This window comes from Cherax quadricarinatus, chromosome 42 (genome assembly GCF_038502225.1).
Source record: "Cherax quadricarinatus isolate ZL_2023a chromosome 42, ASM3850222v1, whole genome shotgun sequence".
Classification (NCBI taxonomy): domain Eukaryota; kingdom Metazoa; phylum Arthropoda; class Malacostraca; order Decapoda; family Parastacidae; genus Cherax; species Cherax quadricarinatus.
The window spans coordinates 9,370,865-9,386,093 of NC_091333.1; the positions used below are offsets into that span (position 1 = coordinate 9,370,865).

Genomic DNA, 15,229 nt, shown 5'->3' on the forward strand with positions numbered 1-15,229 from the left:
AGGCAGTGGAGATGTCATGTCTGAGGGCAATGTGTGGTGTGAATATAATGCAGAGAATTCGTAGTTTGGAAGTTAGGAGGAGGTGCGGGATTACCAAAACTGTTGTCCAGAGGGCTGAGGAAGGGTTGTTGAGGTGGTTCGGACATGTAGAGAGAATGGAGCGAAACAGAATGACTTCAAGAGTGTATCAGTCTGTAGTGGAAGGAAGGCGGGGTAGGGGTCGGCCTAGGAAAGGTTGGAGGGAGGGGGTAAAGGAGGTTTTGTGTGCGAGGGGCTTGGACTTCCAGCAGGCATGCGTGAGCGTGTTTGATAGGAGTGAATGGAGACAAATGGTTTTTAATACTTGACGTGCTGTTGGAGTGTGAGCAAAGTAACATTTATGAAGGGGTTCAGGGAAACTGGCAGGCCGGACTTGAGTTCTGGAGATGGGAAGTACAGTGCCTGCACTCTGAAGGATGGGTGTTAATGTTGCAGTTTAAAAACTGTAGTGTAAAGCACCCTTCTGGCAAGACAGTGATGGAGTGAATGATGGTGAAAGTTTTTCTTTTTCGGGCCACCCTGCCTTGGTGGGAATCGGCCAGTGTGATAATAATAATAAAAAAAACAATCTGATATATTTAAACCATCTCCTGGTAGACATTCAGGCTTAATTCAGGGAAATGGAGCACAGATCCAATTCCCTAGATCAAGAGCTCCCTCACACACATCAAGGTACCTCCCTGAGGGGTATTCTCTTCTAAGGTTTAAGAAACGAGACTGAAGTAATATCCCTAGGTAAACCATGGGGAGTTCTCAGTCACTTGTTATTTAATGTCTTGATTAAGGCTCTCCTATATGCTGTACTTACTTCACCCAAACATATAGCTAAAAGCTATGCTGATGACATTATCCACAAAAGTCCATACAAAAATGAGCATTTTATTAATGATTTGTTTGGTCCATTCACAATCAAGTTTGTTTATATAGGTTACTTTCAGTAGAGGCAACTGTAGGAGCAAGCAAGGAAACCAGTCAGCCAGAGTTGCATCCTGTGTTCTTAAGGATGGATAGGGAAGTTGAATTTCAGATGGTCATTGAAATGTGATGTCAGCACACTTCTGGCAAGACAGCTATAATAGAATGAGTGATGGCGACTGTCTTTCCTCCACTGGATCACCCTTCATTGGTGACACACAGCCAATGTGATAAAAAACAAATACCTCTGGTTTTATGTTACCGATATCATGAATTAAGGGATTATTCAACTCTTTCTTTTACATTAAAATTAGATTTTGCTGAAAACTTTCATTATCATAATAATGACTAAATGAAGCATAGCCTTGATCTTACCATCTGGGCATAGTCCATGATTAAATTTTATAAAAAATAAATTAGACTAATGTTTCTAAATTAGAAAAAAATTCTTTTGCATAATTTTGATCTTTCATAAGGAGTTTCAAAAGTTTACACACTTTTTTTTTTTTTTCAACAAGTCGGCCATCTCCCACCGAGGCAGGGTGACGCAAAAAAGAAAGAAAATCCCCAAAAAGAAAATACTTTCATCATCATTCAACACTTTCACCACACTCACACATTATCACTGTTTTTGCAGAGGTGCTCAGAATACAACAGTCTAGAAGCATACACATATAAAGATACACAACATATCCCTCCAAACCGCCAATATCCCAAACCCCTCCTTTAAAGTGCAGGCATTGTACTTCCCATTTCCAGGACTCAAGTCCGACTATATGAAAATAACCGGTTTCCCTGAATCCCTTCACTAAATATTACCCTGCTCACACTCCAACAGATCGTCAGGTCCCAAGTATCATTCGTCTCCATTCACTCCTATCTAACACGCTCATGCACGCTTGCTGGAAGTCCAAGCCCCTCGCCCACAAAACTTCCTTTACCCCCTCTTTCCAACCCTTTCAAGGACGACCCCTACCCCTCCTTCCTTCCCCTATAGATTTATATGCTTTCCATGTCATTCTACTTTGATCCATTCTCTCTAAATGACCAAACCACCTCAACAACCCCTCTTCTGCCCTCTGACTAATACTTTTATTAACTCCACACCTTCTCCTAATTTCCACACTCCGAATTTTCTGCATAATATTTACACCACACATTGCCCTTACACAGGACATCTCCACTGCCTCCAACCGTCTCCTCGCTGCTGCATTTACCACCCAAGCTTCACATCCATATAAGAGTGTTGGTACTACTATACTTTCATACATTCCCTTCTTTGCCTCCATAGATAATGTTTTTTGACTCCACATATACCTCAACGCACCACTCACCTTTTTTCCCTCATCAATTCTATGATTAACCTCATCCTTCATAAATCCATCCGCCGACACGTCAACTCCCAAGTATCTGAAAACATTCACTTCTTCCATACTCCTCCTCCCCAATTTGATATCCAATTTTTCTTTATCTAAATCATTTGATACCCTCATCACCTTACTCTTTTCTATGTTCACTTTCAACTTTCTACCTTTACACACATTCCCAAACTCATCCACTAACTTTTGCAATTTTTCTTTAGAATGTCCCATAAGCACAGTATCATCAGCAAAAAGTAACTATGTCAATTCCCATTTTGAATTTGATTCCCCATAATTTAATCCCACCCCTCTCCCGAACATCCTAGCATTTACTTCTTTTACAACCCCATTTACAAATATATTAAACAACCATGGTGACATTACACATCCCTGTCTAAGACCTACGTTTACCGGGAAGTATTCTCCCTCTCTTCTACACACCCTAACCTGAGCCTCACTATCCTCATAAAAACTCTAAACAGCATTTAGTAACTTACCACCTATTCCATATACTTGCAACATCTGCCACACTGCTCCTCTATCCACTCTATCATATGCCGTTTCTAAATCCATAAATGCAATAAAAACTTCCGTACCTTTATCTAAGTACTGTTCACATATATGCTTCAATGTAAACACTTGATCTACACATCCCCTACCCACTCTGAAGCCTCCCTGCTCATCTGCAATCCTACATTCTGTCTTACCTCTAATTCTTTCAATTATAACCCTACTGTATACTTTTCCTAGTATACTCAGTAAACTTTTTTTTTTTTTTTTTTTCAACAAGTCGGCCGTCTCCCACCGAGGCAGGGTGACCCAAAAAAGAAAGAAAATCCCCAAAAAGAAAATACTTTCATCATCATTCAACACTTTCACCACACTCGCACATTATCACTGTTTTTGCAGAGGTGCTCAGAATACAACAGTCTAGAAGCATACACATATAAAGATACACAACATATCCCTCCAAACTGCCAATATCCCAAACCCCTCCTTTAAAGTGCAGGCATTGTACTTCCCATTTCCAGGACTCAAGTCCGACTATATGAAAATATATTTTCAGTAAACTTATTCCTCTATAATTTTTACAATCTCTTTTGTCCCCTTTCCCTTTATATAAAGGGACTATACATGCTCTCCGCCAATGCCTAGGTACCTTCCCCTCTTTCATACATTTATTAAACAAAAGTACCAACCACTCCAACACTATATCCCCCCCTGCTTTTATTAAAACATTTCTGTCATGATCCCATCAGTTCCAGTTGCTTTACACCCTTTCATTCTACGCAATGCCTCACGTACCTCCACCACACTTACATTCTGCTCTTCTTCACTCCTAAAAGATGGTACATCTCCCTGGCCAGTGCATGAAATTACCGCCTCCCTTTCTTCCTCAACATTTAAAAGTTCCTCGAAATATTCTCGCCATCTACCTAATACCTCCCTCTCCCCATCTACTAACTCCCCTACTCTGTTTTTAACTGACAAATCCATACTTTCCCTAGGCTTTCTTAACTTGTTTAACTCACTCCAAAATTTTTTCTTATTTTCATTAAAATTTCTTGACAGTGCCTCTCCCACTCTATCATCTGCTCTCCTTTTGCACTCTCTCACCACTCTCTTCACCTTTCTTTTACTCTCCATATACTCTGCTCTTCTTATAACACTTCTGCTTTGTAAAAACCTCTCATAAGCTACCTTTTTCTCTTTTATCACACCCTTTACTTCATCATTCCACCAATCACTCCTCTTTCCTCCTGCCCCCACCCTCCTATAACCACAAACTTCTGCCCCACATTCTAATACTGCATTTTTAAAACTATTCCAACTCTCTTCAACCCCCCCCACTACTCATCTTTGCACTAGCCCACCTTTCTGCCAATAGTCGCTTATATCTCACCCGAACTTCCTCCTTCCTTAGTTTATACACTTTCACCTCCCTCTTACTTGTTGTTGCCACCTTCCTCTTTTCCCATCTACCTCTTACTCTAACTGTAGCTACAACTAAATAATGATCCGATATATCAGTTGCCCCTCTATAAACATGTACATCCTGGGGCCTACCCATCAACCTTTCATCCACCAATACATAATCTAACAAACTACTTTCATTACGTGCTACATACCTTGTATATTTATTTATCCTCTTTTTCATAAAATATGTATTACTTATTACCAAATTTCTTTCTACACATAGCTCAATTAAAGGCTCCCCATTTACATTTACCCCTGGCACCCCAAATTTACCTACTACTCCCTCCATAACATTTTTACCCACTTTAGCATTGAAATCCCCAACCACCATTACTCTCACACTTGATTCAAAACTCCCCACGCATTCACTCAACATTTCCCAGAATCTCTCTCTCTCCTCTACACTTCTCTCTTCTCCAGGTGCATACACGCTTACTATAACCCACTTTTCACATCCAATCTTTATTTTACTCCACATAATCCTTGAATTTATACATTTGTAGTCCCTCTTTTCCTGCCATAGCTTATCCTTCAACATTATTGCTACTCCTAATCCCATTTATTCCTATCCATTGAAACTCTCCCACCCCCTTCAGCTTTGTTTCACTTAAAGCCAGGACATCCAGTTTCTTCTCATTCATAACATCCACAATCATCTCTTTCTTATCATTTGCACAACATCCACGCACATTCAAGACTTCCCACTTTGACAATTTTTTTCTTATTCTTTTTAGTAATCTTTACAGGAAAAGGGGTTACTAGCCCATTGTTCCCGGCATTTTAGTTGACTTTTACAACACGCATGGCTTACGGAGGAAAGATTCTTATTCCACTTCCCCATGAATATAAAAGGAAAAGTAATAAGACCAAGAACTATTAAGATAAAATCAAAGAAAACTCAGATGAGTGTGTATAAATAAACATGTACATGTATGTGTAGTGTGACCTAAGTGTAAGTAGAAGTAGCAAGACATGCCTGTAATCTTGCATATTTATGAGACAGACAAAAGACACCAGCAATCCTACCATCATGTAAAACAATTACAGGCTTTCGTTTTACACTCACTTGGCAGGACGGTAGTACCTCCCTGGGTGGTTGCTGTCTACCAACCTACTACCTTACACACTTACAATTAATAATAAAAACATGCAAACCACACACTCTTCAGACATTTTGAATCACCACCAAATAACATTCTAATTAACAACACTAATAATGATTCAGCAAGTCTCATGAAGTTGTATGTATTAGAGACTGAGTACAGTACTGAGTAGAAAATTACAATTATTAAACCTAAGAGATTAAGTAACAGGAATGGCCTGAAACAAAAATTTAGATTATGTTCATTTCATAGTTGAAAGAGGAATTCACTTCTCAGCAGGTCATCATAACGTCAAAGATGTCTATATAAATAATGCCCTGTTAGATGGACTGACGTTCCATGCAAAACATCAGAAGAAGTACGTACCCATTAAGGTGTTGTGTAAAGAGGACAAGGGTACCAGTTCGTGTAGTTGCAGACAGTGTTACAGCACCTTCTTGTAATGCTGACACTGCCACTGTACCAATGATATCTTTCACCATAAAACTGCCAGCAGGTTCCTCATTCTCACTTAACAAATCCCTGGAAAGGTTTTTTAGGAATACACAAGATATTAATAAATTTAAATGGAAATACTGTACAACATTTAAAAAGTGAGCATAATACTGAAAAATGCAGTTATCCTTTACACAGAACTGAGCTTCATAAATGCATTAAACACTCCATATAATGGACTTCAGAGATATGGAACACAAGCCACTGAGTTAGCCAATTTGGAAATAATGGACAAAGCTCACTGGTTACAGAATTGTCCATTATTTTGACAGTCACTGCAAAAAACTTACTATATTCACCACAATTGCCATTACCAGCCACCCACTTAACCAATTAATCTTATTTAGAGAGAATGGATCAAAGCATATAAATCTATAGGGGAAGGAAAGAGGGGTAGGGGTCGTCCTCGAAAGGGTTGGAAAGAGGGGGTAAAGGAGGTTTTGTGGGCGAGGGGCTTGGACTTCCAGCAAGCGTGCATGAGCGTGTTAGATAGGAGTGAATGGAGACGAATGATACTTGGGACCTGACGATCTGTTGGAGTGTGAGCAGGGTAATATTTAGTGAAGGGATTCAGGGAAACCGGTTATTTTCATATAGTCGGACTTGAGTCCTGGAAATGGGAAGTACAATGCCTGCACTTTAAAGGAGGGGTTTGGGATATTGGCAGTTTGGAGGGATATGTTGTGTATCTTTATACGTATATGCATCTAAACTGTTGTATTCTGAGCACCTCTGCAAAAGCAGTGATAATGTGTGAGTGTGGTGAAAGTGTTGAATGATGATGAAAGTATTTTCTTTTTGGGGATTTTCTTTCTTTTTTGGGTCACCCTGCCTCGGTGGGAGACAGCCGACTTGTTAAAAAAAAAAAAAAAAAAAAAAAAAAAAAAAAAAAAAAAAAAAAAAAAAAAAAAAAAAAAATAGGGTTTACTGTACTGCAATTTTTCCTATATGTAAATGCACTATCATCGCCGAGTAATTATATACTGTACTAAAGTGTCTACTTGAAAAATCAAGAAGGCACGACTGGCTACTAATTTGCTTCTCATGCATGCACTGTACTGCCCCTAAGTTAAATAAAACCTACATCTTTCTACAGACTTTCAACATATAGTGTATGGTAATGGCATGGCATGATAAAAACAAAATCTTACACACAACGTGTAGACAAACATTCATCTTTTTAAGTAAAAACTACAAACTGATTAGCTATCAAAATAAGCCTTCCATTATCTATTTAAGCAATTCGTTAAACATGTTATTAAATACTAAATTATATTTATTTAACCCTTTCACTGCTGCGACCCCTGAAATTGTAAGTGCTGAGTGTCACAATTTAAATATGAAAATTATTTTTTTATATGAAAATATAGATTTTTTTCTGAAGGTAATGATGCCAAAAATATTAAGTCTGATTGAAAACTTATGGAATTATGCAAGCGCAAAGATGGCAGTCTGGGCTTAATTAAAACATCAGTGATTATGCCTACTTTATTAAGTCCTTTTTAAGCCAATTTTATTGCTCAATTTGACCAAATTCTTAGATATTTCACTAGTATGCCTTCCATTCTATGAAATGAGCATAAGAAACTGCCTATTCAACTTTAACCCTTTCACTGTCAAGACCCCTGCTCACAAACTTGCTCTCAGCGTTGAAGAATTAAAAAAAAAAAAAATTATTTATCCTTATGAAATCAGAGAATCTTTTCCCAATGGTAATAACACCAAAAGTATGAAATTTGATGGAAAACTTACAAAATTACACTCTTGCAAAGTTAGCGGTCTCGGCGATATTTACACCAGTGATTCTGCCAACTTTGAGCCGTATTTTCAGCCAATTCCATTGTTCCAATCGACCAAACTCATAGCTATTTCACTAGAGCTCCTTTTGTTCTATCGATTGAAAACTGCCCATTTACTGATTTCAACTATCCAATAAAGTGATCAGAAATTGGTAATTTGGCCAATTTCATGTACAATTCAAGGAAGGTCAATTTCAAAATAGGGTCCAGAATTAACAATGTAAACATTCCTAGCACTAAAATAGCATGTTCTCTCTTCATTAGTCATGTCTGCAGGCCCCTCTTATATCAAGCTTGCTTTCCATTTTGAATTTTTATTCACACAATACATAGATGATTTACTGTTATGCAGATTACTGCATTACTGTAAAAATGGTGTAAATAATATCAGCGCATCTGTGAAAGCATATTAGACCCACCAGTTGACATGTATTGGACATTGGACGCATGACGTGATCTGTTTGCTCTTGAATATTGGCAAAAATCAAACATTTCTGCTGCTTTGAGCTTAATTTTGAGGTACTTTTATTCAGTAAACCATTCAAAATCATCTCTAGTTCTGTAATATATCTTCCATTCTATCAAAGGAGACCAAGAAAACGAAAAATAAACTACAAATACAGCATAAAAATACATCGCAAAGTTGCTGTTTGAAACTAAAAATACGGTATTTTTTTCCCATTATGCACTGCATGCTGCAGGATTTTTTTTATACTGCACACACTCACCACTCAGACCCATTCTCTCATATGTAGGCCTACCAGCTTTCTCCCCCAAGATCTGAAGCAGCTAGAATTTTGGTGTACTATTACGGGGCCGACACTGGCTTGCAAGCCATATTACGGGACTGACAGTGAAAGGGTTAAGAACTACCTTATAACGTGCACATAAGTTGGTAATTTGACCAGTTTTACACAAAATTCAACAATGAGTCCAAAAAATTTTTTTATGTATTCCAACCCTAAAAACAACCTATCCTCTGTTCATTAATCAAATCCCCAGGTCTCTCCTGCATTACGTTTGCCCTCCATTTCGGAGTTTCTCCACAGAAGACAGTCAATTACATAAACACTTACCAGGCATAAATAAACCTGTCTTCTTGTGATGAAGAGATAACATATCTTGTGGGTGCATCTTTAACTAGGAGAGGCAGAAGCTGTGTCACTAAGGAGGTATGGCCTGTATATGAATTTTTCAAATTTACTGTACCACTTTTTCTGAGTAATGCTATAACTTCAATACTACGACTAGTCACACAAAATAGTTTCTTAGTCAATGCACAAATAGCACCTCCACCATTCACCTCAACAGACCTGAGATAGTACCAAAAAATTCATATTAATGGCAAATGTAAGCACAATACATATATCCTTAAAATAATAATTAAGCCTGATTGTGTTATAATGCATACGCTGAACTGCATGCATCAACAGCCTAACTGATCGTGTCAGCAAGCAGGAGGCCTAGTCCAGGAATGGGACGCAGAGGCCATCAATGACCCATGAAATCATCTCCGTGTAATTTCCATCACTCCTTACATTGAATGACCCCCATACAACTAGCACTTCCATGTTTGCTGAATAAATCAATTCATCTATGTGGCAGGCAGCCTTGAAAATAAATAATTTTTCAATAAAAAAATGTTCAAGCTCTGCCACACTAAAAAAAATTCATATTCTTGACTAGTCTGTAACCTTGATGTGAATCAAGAGAACAACTTTAGTACTAGTTAAATTTTAATTCTGTCTCAAAGAGGCAACTTCAGATTTGTATTTTATCATTTTTTATTTTGTTATAACAGAAATCAACAATTACATATGTGCAATGTTATGAAAATTTACAAATTCTGCAAATTTACACTGATGAGCATACGTACACAATTTTTTCTCCTGAAGTTACATCCCATTCTACAAGTGTGTTATTTGCTGCTAGAGAGTAGAGTCTTTCAGTAGTGTGCCAGGTAATGTCTAACACTGCATGAGGGGGAGCATGATCCAGTGTAGCAACAATTTCTCTCTTTTCCGGGCTGTAGATGAGGATATTTCCTGCTAATGTTCCCATAGCTAAAAGATTACCTTCGCTGGCTTCTAAAGATTTCACTGCTGCTTTCTTTTTTTCCTTCTTCTTGATGGATAAAAGGTGCAAAAAAATAAATAAAAGGTTAAAAAAAATTATGCTGATTTATTAACCAAATAATACGACTAAAGTACACCACTCTACAAATATTAACTTAAAGAGGTATGCACACCATGTACAGTACTCTCTCATGAACACATAATGGAAAGTAACTCACATATTTTAAATACAACAATAATAAACCTTGATATGTTACTTATTACCCATTTTACAAGCTGATCTATGCTGTGAAATATTAACTAAAATACTGCCAATGGCTGTCTTTTTTTTTTTTTTTTAATTACAGGCCACAAGTTGACAAAACTTTTCAATGGGCCACATTATCTATCTTTCAATCCCTTGAAAATCTATCTGCTATCTTTGAAACATCTAAATGTTATACTCTACATTATTATTCTACAACACACACTAAATTCAATTACATCTCTCAATGCTCACATTGTTACACCATTTCATAAATTAGTCTTAAAAATATTTTTTTTACCTCAGTACTGTCAAACAATAAAAAGGAGACTCCCCAACATTACCTGGGGTGAATATCTGACACATGTTGTGGTGGCAGTGAGATGTTCAGATGGTTGGTACTCATGTTCCAAAATCCCTGATATCGTGTTCCATATCCTTAGTATACCATCTGGACCACTGTGTGCAAACTTCTCACCCGTTGGTGAGAAATTCATGAGTTTCACTGATGCCATTACCTGCAAAATATATAAAAAAAAAAATCTAATTTTAGCTCAATAACAGAAGTGTATAAGAAATATATTTGTAAAAATATAAATATATATTTTTTTAAGATTCCAGCTGTCTCCTACCGAGGTAGGGTGACATATCTAAAAAATATACATAAATGATTGCAAGAACATGCACACACATACACTGTATATGTGTTTTGAGATATATATAGGGACTCTGAGGAAATCATATCCTTTTAAATGATTGCAGGGATACTTATTCTAGGTCAAGTTACAATAAGTCACTTCATCTCTAAAAACTAAATGGAATACGTAATATGATTAGGTTATGAGTACATATTACTTTTAAGCACAGTACTGTTGTTCTTTTGTATATTGCTAACAATAATAAAAAAAACACCAAAATAGGATGATAAATTTTGAAAACAAGAGAACTTCAGGATAATTTAGATAGGTTAGTGTTTAAGGTAGTACCTTGGGATACATATTTAATTCGTTCCTTGGGATACAAATTTAAAGCCTCCTGTTGTGGGTTGCATCCTGGGAAAGAGAATCTATGGACCTCAATTTATTTATTTATTTAGTAATTTAAGCATACATACAGAGGTACAAAAAATACAGGTAAGAGCAGCATGCCAAAGCCACTTATATGCATAGCATTACGGGCTGGCTTAAAATTAACTTAAGATTAACTAAACAATGATGAAATCAGTGATAAAACATTATTGTAAACAGATAACTATAAAGCACAAATGAGTATTACAAAGACAGGTCATATGGTTGCATGCATTGCTGTACATTCAGTCGAATGGAGTATTCTATTAGGTAGTGTATTTAAAAAAATAATAAAGTTAGATTGGGTCCTAGGTTTAACATTTGTGTGATATAATTGTGAGTAACATATAGGATATACAATTTATAAGGTTCAGTTATTCAGTATTTATTTGGTTTTGAGTGAGTAAGTGATCTTTGAGAAGAGACTTGAATTTATAAACAGGTAGTGTTTCTTTTATATTTACAGGTAATGAATTCCAGATTTTAGGGCCTTTTATGTGCATTGAGTTTTTGCATAGCATGAGATGGACACGAGGAACATCAAAGAGTGATCTGTGCCTTGTGTTATGGTCATGTGTTCTGTTGAGGTTGGCAAGATGTTTGAGGGGAGGGTTAATATCAGAGTTAAGTGTACTATGTATGTAATAGGTGCAATAGTAAGTATGGATGTTTTGTATGGTGAGTAGGTTGAGTGTTTTGAATATTGGTGGAGTGTGTTGTCTGTAGTGAGAATTTGTTATCATTCTAACTGCAGCCTTTTGTTGGGTAATTAGTGGTCTGAGATGGTTAATTGTTGTTGAGCCCCATGCACAAATTCCATAGGTGAGATAGGGGTAAATAAGAGAGTGATAAAGGGCCAGGAGGACTGACTGTGGAACATAGTACCGTATCTTCGATAGTATGCCTACAGTCTTGGAAATTTTCTTAGAAATTTGTTGTATATGTGTATGAAATTTGAGTCTATTATCGAGGTGGATTCCTAAGAATTTTCCCTCTGTTAGCTTTGTGATAAGTGATCCATTTATTGTTATGTTAAGAGGTACATCTGTAGCTCTGTTACCAAACTGAATGAAGTAGGTTTTGTCAATGTTTAGTGTAAGTTTGTTAGTCCTCATCCAGGTAGATATTTTCTGTAATTCGGTGTTTACAGTATTGGCTAGCGTGACTGGGCTCGGGTGAGAGAAGACGTATGTAGTGTCATCTGCAAAAAGTGTGGGTTTGAGTAATTGCGAAGCATTTGGTAGGTCATTTATGTATAGGAGAAAGAGAAGAGGGCCAAAGACACTTCCCTGTGGGACACCAACTGTAATTGGTTGTGCGGAAGAGCTTGCCCCATTTGCGTACACATATTGGCTTCTGTTGCTGAGGTAAGACTTGAGGTAGTTGAGGGAGTGCCCTCTAATACCATAGTGTGACAATTTTACGTGGAGCAAGTCATGGTCAACTGTATCAAAAGCTTTACGTAAGTCAATGAAGATCCCCAGTGGGACTTCTTTTTTCTCTATTGCAGTGTATATATGTTCTAGCATGTGTATAATAGCATCATTAGTATTTTTATTAGGCCTGAATCCAAATTGGCAGGGGTTGAGAATGTTTTGGGAGATGAGGTAGGAGTAGATTCGTTTATGAATTAATTTTTCGAAGATTTTTGAGAGAGGGTGTAAATTGGATACTGGCCTATAGTTATTCAACTCTGTTTGGTCTCCTCCTCTATGGATCGGGGTGACCCTTGCTATTTTGAGAACTGTAGGGAAGGTGGAGGATTCAATGGATTTGTTAAAAGTGTTGCAATGATTGGTGATAGTACTTGTGATGCTTTTTTGTATATAAAGGGTGGTAAGGTATTTAAATCTCCTGCCTTGTTTTTCAGTGCGTTGATAATAAGGGAGACTTCGTATGGGTTAGTCGGAGCTAGGAACAGTGTGTTCGGGTAGCTGCCAGTGAGGTAGTCATTTGGTGGGGTATCTGAGCTTCGGATTTTATTGGCAAGGTTTTGACCTATAGTGGAGAAGAAATCATTGAGTCTGTTTGCTGTTTCTGTTGGTGGGAGTTGGGGTTCATCTGATTTTGCTAATTTTATTTCGCTATGTCGTGATATCTTTTTTGTTCCCAGAATTTCTGATAGGGTCTTCCAGGTCTTTTTTATATCACCTCGTAAGTTGGATAATCTGTTCTCATAATACAATTTTTTTGCCCTTCTTATCAGGCTGGTTAGGATTGACGAGTAACGTTTTGTTTGGTCTCTGGTTATGTGACGCATTCTGTACTGTTTTTCATATCGGTGTTTTGTATTTATGGATTTGAGAATGCTGGGTGTTAGCCAGGGACTGTTCAGTCTCTTAGCTGTCATCTGTTTAGTTTTTTTAGGGCAGTGCTTGTTATAAAGGTATTGGGTCTTTTTTAGAAAATTATTAAAACATTCATCAATATCTGTATAGATTTCTAGCTCAGTGTGCCAGTCAATGTTTGTTACTGCTGTTGTGAAGTTATTAATGGCTGCCTCATTGTGAAGTCTGAAGGTGACTTTAGTAGTGTCTTGGGGTATTTTACCAAGAGTTATGAGGAAAGTAGGGTAGTGGTCTGTGGTATTATCTGTAATTATGCCTGATTTTAAAGGGGATATAGTGTTGGTCCAGATGTGGTCAAGTAGGGAAACACTAGTCTCCGTAACTCTTGTAGGTTTTGTTACTGTTGGCAGCAACATGCAGTTACTCATTGTGTTTGTGAATTCAGTAACGTATGGGTCCTGGTCTTGCAGGAGATTTATATTGAAGTCACCTGAGAGTAGTAAGTGATCTTTGGTCATGCGTGCATCAGTTATCATACTTCCTAGGTTTTGACTAAATTGGTTAATGTTTGATTGTGGAACTCTGTAGATGTTTATCACTGTGAGAGGTTTTTGTAGGTATTTGGATTTGAATTTAGCTATTATATATTCCCCATGTTCATCCCTTGTGCAAGTATTAGTGATAGATTCTAGTTGGTCTGAGTAGTATATAGCTGTGCCACCCCCTTGTTGGTCTGGCCTACAGTTGTGTATGGCTGTGTAACCAGGAATGGCATAGACATCTGTAGTATCAGGCTTTAGCCAGGTTTCAGTTAGTGTAATGATGGACATATTGGCATGCAAGGAATTTAGTAATGCTAGGAGGTCATCATAGTGCTTGCTTAAAGATCTGATATTGTAGTTAGTTATGTTGATGTTGGCTCTGAGAAGTGCCTTTGATTGTTCTGCTGTGTAGTAATTACAGTAACTGTTTGAATCATTTAAGTCATTAAATAAGAGGTTGGTATCAGGATCAATGCTTGTAATTATAAGATTTGTAGTGAATCTATAGTTAGAATTAAAGAATATAAAGCAGACATAATGACTTAACTGGGTTAATAATTCTAACAAAAGCATCATCAAAGACAAGCACCTCACACATTAGTAAGTTCATTTGGGCACAGTTACACATAATACAATTATCATACATTGTAAATAACCTAGAATATATTAACACAAATATCTGCGTTCATCTCTGGAAGGTCTCCTTTGCCGCTGTTATAACAACCCCCCACAATTATCAGACTGACTCCACTAACCTGGTGTGACTCTGGTGATAACTGCCAAGCCAACAACACTCACTTCAACTTGTTAACAGAGAAATACAGTCGCAGAAGAGAAAACCCGTATGGAAATAAGTCACTCTGTCTGACTTTTTTGGGTTATCCTAGGTTCTCTACACATATGCTGCTATGTATGATAATTCTATGTAACTGTATTTGTGTATACCTGAATAAACTTACTTACTTACTTACTAAAGTTGCGTGGAATACACACGCGGTGGCGTGAACACAACAGTGAGGCTGCCATCCACAGATTCAATCATCTATACACATATGACAGTTACTGGAGTCTCTTTTAAGAGGTTCTTATTCTTTATATTATCTTTTTGATTCCCTTTTTATTTGTGACTTTGTCGTCTCTGATCTCCTTTCATTGCTCGTCTCTTTATAACACCTCATTTTCAATTCTAAGGTGTTATTTGGTTTTATTTGGAAGATTTTGCAAGTGGGTTGTGGTTAGAGGGAGAGTAGCATCCTGGCGGGTGTAACAACCCACTCTGGGATGTAAGAATATTAGAGTATAAGATATGTCCAGGTAAATTCCG

General features: G+C 37.3%; 1 protein-coding gene across 9 annotated transcripts in view; it reads right to left on the minus strand.

Moving 5' to 3' along the window:
* Positions 1 to 14,992, minus strand: part of LOC128695699 (WD repeat-containing protein 43) — a 40,187-nt gene extending 25,195 nt beyond the window's left edge. For 3 of the 9 annotated variants that reach the window (XR_011393068.1, XM_070093257.1, XM_070093265.1), the window contains exons 1-5: positions 14,661 to 14,942; positions 10,353 to 10,526; positions 9,566 to 9,813; positions 8,766 to 9,002; positions 5,762 to 5,917 (exon numbers count right to left, since the gene is read on the minus strand). Coding sequence is in view for 8 of the 9 variants with exons in the window: in XM_070093257.1 (XP_069949358.1) it covers positions 5,762 to 5,917; positions 8,766 to 9,002; positions 9,566 to 9,813; positions 10,353 to 10,523 (812 nt within the window). In the remaining variant the exon portion in view is untranslated. Of the gene's footprint in view, positions 1 to 5,761; positions 5,918 to 8,765; positions 9,003 to 9,565; positions 9,814 to 10,352; positions 10,527 to 14,660 lie in introns of all 9 variants that reach the window. The other 6 variants (XM_070093260.1, XM_070093258.1, XM_070093259.1 and 3 more) reach the window with 6 other exon arrangements.
* Between the last annotated feature and the right edge of the window lie 237 nt (positions 14,993 to 15,229).